The following is a 12,704-nucleotide window of genomic DNA, read 5'->3' as shown; positions in this document are numbered from 1 at the left end:
AATCACTAGTGGCGCCTTTACTAATCGTTTGGTTTAAACACTGATCATTCAGTCTCTATCAATCAGTGGCACGGTGAACTAAACGATCCTATTAAAAAAATAAAGATTTATCCTTTTGTTTAAACTGATTGCCCCAGCGATCGTTTGAATGATTTCCCTTCTCATGCCAAAAAAAGCATTATTAGGCTCTGTGTTCAGGATTTTAGGAGTAATTTTTAAAAAAATATAGATTGGTGATTCATTAGATCTTCTATATCCTTCATTAAAAAGGCTGCGACAAGAGAGGAGGAGGATCTGGCAGAGCTGTGTAGGTCCATGGAGAGGGCATTTGTTATTGATCCCACGGAGACCGATAATCTCTCCCTATTTGCAGCCATCTTGTCTTATCTCATGTGCCTGAGAGAGAAGGCTCAGCGCCGCCTGTTCTTCAGCAGGCAGACATTCTTTGAATTAGGTAATCAGTCTAGTAAACTCCTTGCATATGTAGTTCGCCAACACTCCTCATCACCACCGATGCCGCGCATAAAATCAGAAGACGATGTTGTGCTCACGGATCCAACTGCTATCCTGGGTAGATTTAGGTTCAAATTAATTTTATTGGTTACATGTCAAACAAATAGAGATTTTGCTTCAATCGTTGCATCAGTACTATAAAGTCTTTTAAAGAAAACTGCAAAGGAGAAAGAAAAGAAAGAAAAAAAAATGAAAAAGATGAGGGAAGATGAATGAGGGTGAGGTTCTGGGTGTGGGACGTGCCTGACACAACCTTCTTGATCTGATAGTGGCTGTCGAACGAGGTTAAAGGGGTTGTCCCGCGCCGAAACGGGTTTTTTTTTTTTTCAACCCCCCCCCCCCGTTCGGCGCGAGACAACCCCGATGCAGGGAGGTAAAGAAAGCTCACCGGAGCGCTTACCTTAATCCCCGCGCTCCGGTGACTTCTCTACTCACCGCTGAAGATGGCCTCTTCCTCCGTGGACCGCAGCTCTTCTGTGCGGTCCACTGCCGATTCCAGCCTCCTGATTGGCTGGAATCGGCACGTGACGGGGCGGAGCTACACGGAGCTACACGGAGCCCCATAGAAGACTGCAGAAGACCCGGACTGCGCAAGCGCGGCTAATTTGGCCATCGGAGGCCAAAAATTAGTCGGCTCCATGGAGACGAGGACGCCAGCAACGGAGCAGGTAAGTATAAAACTTTTTATAACTTCTGTATGGCTCATAATTAATGCACAATGTACATTACAAAGTGCATTATTATGGCCATACAGAAGTGTATAGACCCACTTGCTGCCTCGGGACAACCCCTTTAACTCCGGCATACATCCCCAACTCCTCTCCTCTATTTCAGTATAATGTTCAAGACTGGGGAACTTGTCTCGAACTCGATTAGGAATGTATAGGTAATTCCACCTTTCCCTTCATGTAAACTTGTCTTAAATCCTGGGCAGATTTAGATAATTTTATGAGAATCTGTACCAAACCCAAATCACCTATACAGATGAGGAAATTTAACGAATATAGCTTTTCCAAGGTTGCAGGAGGACCATGTGTCCTTATTAGAATCCCCCCATCTCTGCTGAGGAGATCGAGGAGGCCCTGCAACAGTCTATGTCCAGAGGTAAAACCCCAGGACCCGATGGCCTCCCTCTGGAGGTATATTTACAGTATAAGGAGTTGTTGGTCCCGCAGTTGCTCCTGCTATATAATGGTGCCCTGGATAGGGAATGACCCCCCCGATTCCTTTATGGAGGCCAATATAATACTTATTCTTAAACCTGATAAAGATCCGGAGGATTGCGCTTCATATAGACCTCTCTCTCTACTGAATTTAGATGATAAAATCCTAACCAAAATCTTGGCACTTCTTTTGAACTGGGCTATACAGGACACTGTTCACCCAGATCAGTCAGGGTTTATACCTTGAAAATCCACTTCAGATAATATACGAAGAGTGCAGGTAGTCACACAGGTGGGGTGGAGGTGTCAGTCTGATTGGGCTCTAGCCTCTCTAGATGCCGCTAAGGCCTATGACTCAGTTGAGTGGCCCTATCTACTGGCGGTGCTTCATAGATTCGGAGAAATGTTTATTAAATGGGTCTCCATGATATATAGTTCTCCGGTCTCGGTAAATAATATGACTTCTACCCTTTTTCAACTAACCAGGGGGACTCGCCAGTGATGCCCTCTCTCCCCTCTCTTGTTCGCACTGGCCATAGAACCATTGGCATTACTCCTTCATCAAGATCCACTTTACGAAGGCGTAGTAATAGGCTCAAGGGAAAACAGGGTTTGATTATATGCAGATGACTTGATTCTGTTTATGTCAAACCCTAAGGAAACTCTGCCACATGCCATCTGCCTGATTAATAAGTTTGGGCGTTTTTCAGGCCTATACATAAATTGGCAAAAATCCTCGTTTATGCCGCTGCGAGCGAGGGACTGGACAATGGGGGATAAGATATGTAACCTCCAAGTCACCCCAAATTTTAAATACCTTGGAATCCATATATCCAGAGACGCTGCTTATAGCTTTAATTTGAATGTGGCTCCTCTTTTCTCTTTTCTTCAGAATAAATTTAAGATTTGGAGTTCACTGCCCCTATCGGTAGCGGGTCGTATCAATCTTATTAAAATAATAATTCTCCCCAAATTTCTGTACTGCTTGGAACATGCAGATATTATAGTACCACACAAGTTTTTTAATATAACTCTCTATTAACCTCCTTCATCTGGGGTAAGGCCAGAGCGAAACTCCATTTGGAAACCTTACAGCGCCCTAAAGATATGGCAGGCACGGCACTACCCGACTTTAAACTATATTATCTGGCGGGACAAATCAGATACATTCGCCACTGGCTTTCTGATTCAGACCTCCCAAACTCGGAACATCATTTTATGCACTTCTTGTCAGAGACCTCCCTCTGGATTGTACTGGAAAAACAGACCTACATACTAGACTGCTGCTCCCAATACATAGATTGGCCGCTAGAGTCTGGCAGATGTGTAAACAGATCACTAGGTATAATGGCACTCCCCTGGAAACCCCCCTATGGGGTAATAGAGCACTCCCATACTTGTTGAATCTTCCAGATATGCAATTCTGGATAGATCTTGGAATCACCTCCTTGGAACACTTGTACATGAACGGTGTTTTGGCCTCCTTTGAGCAGCTGCAGCAGCTTTGCCAGATCCCTAGAACCAGCTTCTACCGATACCTCCAACTAAGGCATGCGCTGCGCCCAATTCTCAGAGCCACATCGGTCCCTTTGATACCCCTTGATAGGAGTTTTGCGCACGCAGGGACCTAGGGGGTTAATCTCGCAGATATATACGCACCTCATCCATGCTAAAATTTCACAAGTGGAGCGGGGGGTCGTGAACAAATGGCGAGAAATAATCCCCTCGCTCTCTGAAGCTAACAGCAAGATGATCCAACTAAACATTATACATCAATGTTACTTGACACCAAGCAGACTCTTTAGGATGAAGAGAACCCCTAACACGCAATGTCATCACTGTCAGATACTTTACGCAAATTTTAACCATCTAATGTGGAGCTGTCCGATGGTATAATCCTTCTTGACAGGGGTTACAGGCTTCCTGGAACAACTATTGGAGGTGACACTTCCACCAAACCTTGCTGTATGTCTGCTAGGTATACTGGACAAACAGCAGTGGCAATTCCATACCGGCATTTTTCTTGGCGAGGTGCTGATTCTGGCCTGTAAGGCTGTAGCATTGTGCTGGATGGACAGGAGACCCCTAACGCTCCCCCAATGGCGCAATCTTGTCAATTCCATTCTCCCATAAGAAAAAAAAATAAATATATATATATATATATATATATATATATATATATATATATATATATATATATATATATATATATATATATATATATATATATATATATATATATATATATATATATCTGAAAGCCCTCCCTCCCTCCCTCCCCTCCCTCCCTCCCCTCCCTCACTCACCTCCCTCACTCACCTCACTCACCTCACTCACCCACTCACCTCACTCACCCACTCACCTCACTCACCCACTCACCTCACTCACCCACTCACCTCACTCACCTCACTCACCTCACTCACTCACTCGCCAAAAGTTCTCCAACTTCCCGATATCGTAGAAACATGAATTTTGGCACGAGCATAGATTATCTCTAAAATAGGAAAAGTAATTGGGTCCCAACTCGATTATTCAATTCTAGCGCAAAAGAATTGTCGTCGAAATTTTACTTACATAATCTAAATCTGTCACTTCCCAATGCCTTGGAAACTTAAAATTTGGCACGAGCATTGATTATGTCATAAATAGGAAAAGCTAATGGGTCCCAACTCGATTAGTCAATTCTATGCGCAAAAGAATTAGCGTCCAAATTTTACGTACGGAATCTAATTTTCTCACTTTCCGGTGTCATAGAAACAGGAAATTTCGCACGAGCATTGATGATGTCATAAATAGGAAACGCTAATGGGTCCCAACTCGATTATTTAATTCTATGCGCAAAAGAATTGGCGTCAAAATTTTACGTGCGGAATGTAATTTTTTCACTTTCCGGTGTCATAGAAACGGGAAATTTGGCACAAGCATTGATTATGTCATAAATAGGAAAAGCTAATGGGTCCCAACTCAATTATTCAATTCTATGCGCAAAAGAATTAGCGTCTAAATTTTACGTACGGAATGTAATTTCTTCCCTTTCTGGTGTCATAGAAACAGGAAATTTGGCACGAGCATTGATTATGTCATAAATAGGAAAAGCTAATGGGTCCCAACTCCATTATTCAATTCTAGCGCAAAAGAATTAGCGTCCAAATTTTACGTACAGAATGTAATTTTTTCACTTTCCGGTGTCATAGAAACGTGAAATTTGGCACGAGCATTGATTATGTCATAAATAGGAAAAGTTCATAGGTCCCAACTCGATTATTCAATTCTAGCGCAAAAGAATTGGTCGAAATTTTACGTGTGGAATGTAATTTTTTCACTTTCCGGTGTCATAGAAACGTGAAATTTGGCACGAGCATTGATTATGTCATAAATAGGAAAAGTTCATAGGTCCCAACTCGATTATTCAATTCTAGCGCAAAAGAATTGGAGTCGAAATTTTACGTGCGGAATGTAATTTTTTCACTTTCCGGTGTCATAGAAACGGGAAATTTGGCACGAGCATTGATTATGTCATAAACAGGAAAAGCTAATGGGTCCCAACACCATTATTCAATTCTATGTGCAAAAGAATTAGCGTCCAAATTTTACGTAGATAATCTAAATCTCTCACTTCCCAATGTCATAAAAACATGAAATTTGACACAAGCATTGATTGTGTCATAAATATGAAAAGTTAATGGGTCCCAACTCGATTATTCAATTCTAAGCGCAAAAGAATTAGTGTCCAAATTTTATGTACGTAATCTGATTCTCTCACTTCCTGATGTCATTTTATATAAAGGAAACGTCGCATGGTTACCTCCACGTGGTGTTTCCTGGGTAACGCAGAGAACTATGCAAAATGGTGAACATATGTTTTTCTTCAGTATCTCTAAAGTAACCAACCACGACTTCGTAAGATTTTCCGTGTGAACACCAGATAAACACCAGTACCAAATTAACTCGGGCGAAGCCGGGTATATCAGCTAGTAGTATATAAAACTAGAAAATGTCCAGATAAATTCTACAAAATCTGGGGGATTTGGTGCGGCTCATCAACCACAACCCCACACACAAAATGCATTTCAGCAATTGGTGGACCAAATGAGATCTTTGAATCATCCACGTGCCATTTAGCACTTCATAGGTATGGGGATTATATCCTGAATTTTACGAGGTACCTTTTCAAATTTGTTATGTTATACAGTGTATACGGTGTTAAGTAATTGTAACAGTTTTGTATGTTCGAACTGTGTTACACTCAGATTTGTCACTGAGTAATATAATTTGATATGTCTTATATTCTCAATAAAACGAGTTTTAAAAAATATATAGATGGTGATTAAAAGCTAAAAAGTAAAAAAAAAGAAAAAAGGAAAAGAACACCACACTAGAAATTCTTCTAGAAAAATGACATTTTTGTATTAAATATATACAATAGAACAAAAAGAAATAAAAGCCAACTGTGCTATTGCTTTTTTTTTTTTAATGGCATTCTGGGTGCAGCAGCTTTATATGTAAAGTTTATTCTCCAGGTCAGTACAGATGCATGTGTCGCCCTTCAGCCATCACTTTTCTAAACTAAATAATCCAAATTTTGTTAACTTCTCTGGGTATTGTAGTCCGCCCACTCCATCTATTACTTTAGTTGCCCACCTTTGTATCCGCTCAAGCTCCATTATGTCCTTCTTGAGTACCGGTGCCCAAAACTGTACACCGTATTCAATGTATGGTCTGACCAGTGACTTGTAAAGAGGAACAACAATGTTCTCATCAGGTGTCCCTAGACCTCTTGATGCACCCCATGATCCTATTTGCTTTTGCAGCAGCCGCCTGACACTAATTGCTCCGGTTAAGCTTACAGATACCGTATATACCGGCGTATAAGGCGACGGGGCGTATAAGACGACCCCCCAACTTTCACCTTATACGCCGGTAATACAGTGGAGAAAAAAAAAATCATTACTCACCTCCCCCGGCGTTCTGTCGCGCTCCGGCAGGATGTCGCTCGCTCCTCGTCCCCGGCGCAGCATTGCTTTCTGAATGCGGGGCTTGAAATCCCCGCCTCCAGAAAGCTAATACACACGCCGTCAGCCAGTTACAGCCATTCAATGACATCATTGAATGGCTGTGATTGGCTAAAACACACGTGGCTTCAGCCAATCACACTATTCAATGACATCATTGAATGGGTGTGATTGCTAACACACATGCGCCTTCAGCCAATCACAGCCATTCAATGCTGTCATTGAATGGCTGTAACTGGCTGCCGGCGTGTGTATTAGCTTTCTGGAGGCGGGGATTTCAAGCCCCGCATTCAGAAAGCAATGCTGCGCCGGGGACAAGGAGCGAGCGACATCCTGCCGGAGCGCGACAGAACGCCGGGGGAGGTGAGTAATGATTTTTTTTTTTTACACTTTGTTTTTTTTTATTACCGGCGTATAAGACGACCCCCGACTTCAGAGCAGATTTTTCGGGGTTCAAAAGTCGTCTTATACGCCGGTATATACGGTAAGTAAAATTTTAAAGTCCTTTTCCATGTCAATTTCACCCAGTGGTTTCCCATTTATTGTGTAATGGTGAAATGTACTTCCTCTGCCCGTGTGCATAACTTTACATTTATTACTGTTAAACCTCATTTGCCATTTTTTTTTGCCTAAGCCCCCAACTTATCCAGATCCTCTTGTAAGTGCATGCTGTCTTCTCTTGCGTTAATTTCTTTAAATAGTTTTGTATCACCTGCAAATCTTGACATTTTATTGTGCAATCCCTCTGCTAGGTTATTAATAAATATATTAAAAATAGGGTCCAGTACTGACTCCTGTGTTACCCCAATAGACCGATTTAGACAGAAAATTTGAAAAAAAAAATTCATATGGATTCAAATTTCCCTTGTGATCTAACATGATTACCTCATGTAACGTGATCTACATTGGTTCTGTAAAGATGGGTGCAGATACATGGTATTGTGTTTTGTATACTGCCCACATACCTGTTACTTTCTTAGCTGCTCTTTGGAAAAAATTCTGTTCATTGTAAATCTTTCCATCTTTGACATCCTGTATGTTGAAAAGGAAGAAAAGCTGTTAAAAATATCACGAAAAAAGTAAAGAACTGTAGTTTGGGGCACACCCTCTGTCTAATTAGTCCAGGTTGCCTCCAATGCGGCTTTAATCAACGATTTGACATTAGCTGTACCCCGTAAGTACTATCTTACATTTCAATTCTGAGTTCATGACTGGAAGGTCACTTTAAATCCCACTAGGGGAGTTTAACTTGCAAGAGTCTGATAACTTGCATAATATACTTCAATACTTCAGTATTGTAGTTAGAGATAAGCGAACATGCTCGTCCGAGCTTGATGCTTGTTCAAGTATAAGCATACTCGAAAGTGCTCGTTACTCGAGCGAGCACAAAGCAGTGCTCAGGTAAATTGCACAGGACACTTGCTTTCAATGGAGCCTTCCCGATTTGAAATCTGGCAGTCAGAATAATTCCTGGATCAGCAACCCTTGTGAAGTAATCTAGGGACTATAACACGTAACATTATTGCACTCAAGAAAGGCGTCCAGGCCCTATTAAGTCACCTCTCAACCATCTTTTTTCTAAACTAAATAATTCTAATTTTGATAACCTCCCTGGGTATTGCAGTCCACTCATTCCAATCCACTGTTGGAGGTCTTCTGACATAACTACTGGAAGGGGTTGTCTCGCGAAAGCAAGTGGGGTTAAGCACTTCTGTATGGCCATATTAATGCACTTTGTAATATACATCGTGCATTAAATATGAGCCATACAGAAGTTATTCACTTACCTTCCCTGCGCTGGCGTCCCCGTCTCCATGGCTCCGTCCAACTTCAGCGTCTAATCGCCCGACGGGGCGGAGCTACGCGATGATGCGTAGAAGGCGGCGGAGCCAGAACACCGATGCTGCCGGACAGACCCGAAGGCAGAAGACCCTTCTGCGCAAGCGCGTCTAATCGGGCGATTAGACGCTGAAGTTAGACGGAGCCATGGCGACGGGGACGCCAGCGCAGGGAAGGTAAGTGAATAACTTCTGTATGGCTCATATTTAATGCACGATGTATATTACAAAGTGCATTAATATGGCCATACAGAAGTGCTTAACCCCACTTGCTTTCGCGAGACAACCCCTTTAAGCCTGTTTAGCTCCGATGTCGGAAGACATTAGACAGTGTATACTTACATTTATCAGTCTTAAACCTCATTTGACGCTTTTCTGCCCAGGCTCCAGTTTATCCAGATCCATTTGTAAGTGTATACTATCCTCGCTCTTTTGTTAATGAATTAATTAGTTTAAAAGTGTTAAAGTGACCGCAATTTACAGAAATAATGTAGACTCAACTTGATTGTTTTCATAAAACCCCGCAACAGACATGTGGCAGACAGCATGAAATGGTGAACTATGATGAGGTCAGGAAAGTGGGAGGGTAGTTTTTAAAAGTTACATGCAGTTCTCAGAGCTGGGACACACAATGAGCTATATCCATAGAATGTGACATAAATGTCTGAAATAGATATTGCACATTTAATTCTTTATAAAAAGGAACCTATCATGTAGTTTATGCTGTCTTCATTGCAGGCAGCATCAAGTAGTGACAGACATGCTGATTTCAGCGGTCTGCACTTATCCGGTAATGTGCAGACCGAGGGGAGTCCAGTTTATTCATGAGATTTTGGTAGTCCCTCCTATCTACCCTGACTGACAGTCTTCTAGCTATTACACTGCATACTGAGAAAACTGTCAATCATGGATGGTAGACGTGGCTAGCAGCACCTCATGAATAAGCTCCAATCACCTTTTCCTGGAGAATGCAGGAACAACCTGTGTGTTCTTCAAAACCACTGCACATCACCCCATAAGTGACAGACTACTGAAATCGATGCGTCTGTCACTGCTTTATGCTGTCCTCCATGAGGACAGCATAAAGTACATGGGAAGTTCCCTTTAAAACTCATCAAGTGAGCTTACTTTGACTTATGAACCTCCTTAACGTGAGGTTTTGGTTAACTTTTACACATGAAAAGATAAAACTTAATCTTTTACTAGTTCAGCAATTAATTGTGTATTTTGATTGTAACATATTTTACATTATTAGTTCCATCAAGACACTTACCAGTTTTAAGACACTGTACTCCTCCTTGTTACCTTTGGATAGTGTATACACTTTTAAAAAAGTACAAAAGCAGTTATTTCATTTTTCAAGGAAATTTTAATAAGTCAAAAATTGTATTCTTCCTGTTTTCACAAAACATACACTTTACTAAAATACCTTTCTTTTGGGGGGGCGTGGCCTGGCAGGAGAGGAGAGCAGTCGCATACACCAGCACTCCTCCGCACCCGGCGACTTCAGCGGCTGTTTTGGGGCGACACACCGTCGAGAGACACCCGAGGACCCGGCGATTCACTCCACCTCGCCGAGAGGAACAGTTTGAGCCCACCCACGGCCGGTTCCGTGGTAGAAAAAAATTTCGGCCTGCAGGCAGGCCTGAAGCCGCGGGCTAGAGTAGGAGAGGTGCCGAAACCGGAAGTGGAGAGGGCCCGCGACCGGAAGTGGAGAAGAACGGCCGGGAAGTGCCCCTGCTCACCAGGTACCACCAGCAAGAGACCTGTGGCAACTGGAAAAGAAGCCCAGCTCCCCCCCCCTGTACAAGGTGGAAGAGGAGAAGACCCGGCAGAGACAGCAGGAGGTAGGATACGGGGAGGAGGAGGGAGAACAAGCACGGAGGCTAACAAAGGAGGGATCACAGGGGACATAAACTGCACAACAAAGCCTGAGAAAAAAGGCACCCCCTACCTCTTTCCAGCCCCTCAGAGACCCGGCTAGTGAGCCACAAACCGAGGCTTCCCAGTAAACATAGGGGCTGCACCGTGCAGAACTCTGCAGCTTCTATGAAACAACACCACCACCTACTGGCAGCCCGACGTACTACAGGCCCCCAGTAAATTCATCAAGGCTCACAGAAGTCTACACTCCTTTACAATCTTTTGTAGTACAACAAGGTGAAAAGAATCACCCCTAAACAATAAAGAAAAGCGCAACTCCCAGACACTCTCCCCTGCACATTATTAAGAAGAGAGGCAAAGGGAGAAGGACCAGGAACAGGCTCAAGGACCCTAAGGGGAAAAGACCACAGAGGGGGCCCCTGCAGGAGGAGAAAAAGGAGTGTGGGGACAAGCCTGGCTCTGAATCAGTTAACCACTGAGCATAACAACTCTCATAGAGCAACCCACCCCCTACGGATGCAAAAGCCATATAGTAAAGGCACAGCAACAGCAATAATTAAACCTGCACAGCCCCAAAACTTCAACACCATAAAGACCCTCGTCACCTCTCCCCGCCTCCTGTCACGATCTATGCAAGGACTGTCTGTATAAAGGGAAAACAGAACCCGACCGACCCCCGATACAGACCACGACAGCGTAAAGGAGAACCCTGAACCCGACTCCTAGCCTAGAGAGCAACCCCCACTCAGCGCTTGAGCAGAACTAGCCGCTTCGGGCAATGAGGCCCTAGTGTCTGCTCCATCGGGACAGCTGCATTATGCAATAAGAAAAATAGATTAAAACCTACAAGCACCCTTTGTAGACCTGAAGCAACCATCAAAAAAAAAAAAAAATGTCTAAAAACAAAGGCAAAACAACGAAGACCCCATCCAAAGGCACGCTAATGAACATGTTCGCTTCCCAATCCCAAGCAGAAACCCTCTCCCCTACAGCGTCCAGAAGCCCCTCAGAAATAGATGCAGAAGAAGAAAATATAGAAACAAGACACGATAACGCAGACCACTCCAGTCTACTAGCAAAAATGGAAAAAGTTTTCAAAACGGCGCTCTCGGCCGCAGTAAAAGACTTTACTGAGCAGATACGAGACTTGGGGCAAAGAACGGAAGAACTAGAGAGAAAAACAGAGGACATAATCGAAGTTGTGGAAACAGACCGAGGCTATGTGGCAGACTTAGAATCTAAAGTAGATCAAATGGAAGCCAAACTAGAGGACCTGGAAAACAGGTCGAGGCGATCTAATATCAGAATAAGGGGCCTTCCAGAATCGATCACAGCCTTGAAAGAGACGGCAATCAACCTCTTCTCCGCACTTCTGCCCCAGCTCGATCAAACTTCATTTAAAATTGACCGAATACACAGGGCACTTGCGAAACCCCCAAATCCAGAACTGCCTCGAGATGTGGTGCTTAAGTTACACTACAGCGAAGTGAGAGACCAACTCCTGGCGGCAGCCAGGAACCTCACTCCATTACCCGGGATGTCTTCCGCCGTTCAACTCTACGCAGACATTGCCCCATCTACACTGGCGAAAAGGAGGATGTTCAGGCCAATTACACAAGCTTTAATAACGGCCAACATCAGATATAAATGGGCATTCCCGTTCGCGCTTATCTTCCAGTACCAAGGCAGAACACATACGGCGAAGTCCTTGGAGGAGGCCTACGAAGCCCTAGAGAGAGCACAGATACAAATAGAAAGACCACCAGAAACAAGAAGAACGCGCCTGCGTCCTAGGCGATCCTGGGTTACTCCACACCCGACACAAAGCAGATCCAGACCGCGAGATCAAATTGCATCAAACAATGGGCCCAACAGGGCCTAGAGAAGGCTTGAAAGAGTTAAAATGGACGCTGTAACCCCGCTTACCACTCTCCCAGGTTTATAGAGGAGAAGAGGGAAGAAGAAACGGGGGAGGACTGGGGGGGGGGGGGGAGAGGAGACGACAATTAGATAAACGAAAGGCTAATATTTCTATGATTCATAATGAATATATTAGAGGGGGGGGAGGAGCCCGCGGAGGGGAGATCCCGCGTGGGTGCGTCCCCATAGAAAGAGTACAAATTGATTGTATAACTCATATTTTTTCGTAGATCAGGATGCATAGTCCCAAGATGGTAAGAAAGTTGCCGAGTACTTCAGAGATGGAGGGGTCACCAAAAGGTGACACCAATCCAATCTCTGGCCTTAAGGGTCCGAGGACCCTAGTTAACCTGAATTGGTTAAGTGTTACACCA

The 12,704-nt window shown here is 43.7% G+C and overlaps 1 protein-coding gene across 4 annotated transcripts in view; it reads right to left on the bottom strand.

Annotated features, from left to right (window-relative positions):
- The window catches only part of VRK3 (VRK serine/threonine kinase 3), a 128,902-nt gene that overhangs the window by 50,360 nt on the left and 65,838 nt on the right, over positions 1 to 12,704 (bottom strand). For all 4 annotated transcript variants that reach the window (XM_066582644.1, XM_066582643.1, XM_066582645.1 and 1 more), the window contains exons 6-7: positions 9,800 to 9,849; positions 7,654 to 7,720 (exon numbers count right to left, since the gene is read on the bottom strand). In XM_066582644.1, the coding sequence (XP_066438741.1) occupies positions 7,654 to 7,720; positions 9,800 to 9,849 (117 nt within the window). The remainder of the gene's footprint in view (positions 1 to 7,653; positions 7,721 to 9,799; positions 9,850 to 12,704) is intronic.

The sequence above is a fragment of the Eleutherodactylus coqui genome, chromosome 11 (genome assembly GCF_035609145.1).
Source record: "Eleutherodactylus coqui strain aEleCoq1 chromosome 11, aEleCoq1.hap1, whole genome shotgun sequence".
NCBI classification, from domain to species: domain Eukaryota; kingdom Metazoa; phylum Chordata; class Amphibia; order Anura; family Eleutherodactylidae; genus Eleutherodactylus; species Eleutherodactylus coqui.
This window is presented reverse-complemented; position numbering and strand designations above follow the sequence as displayed.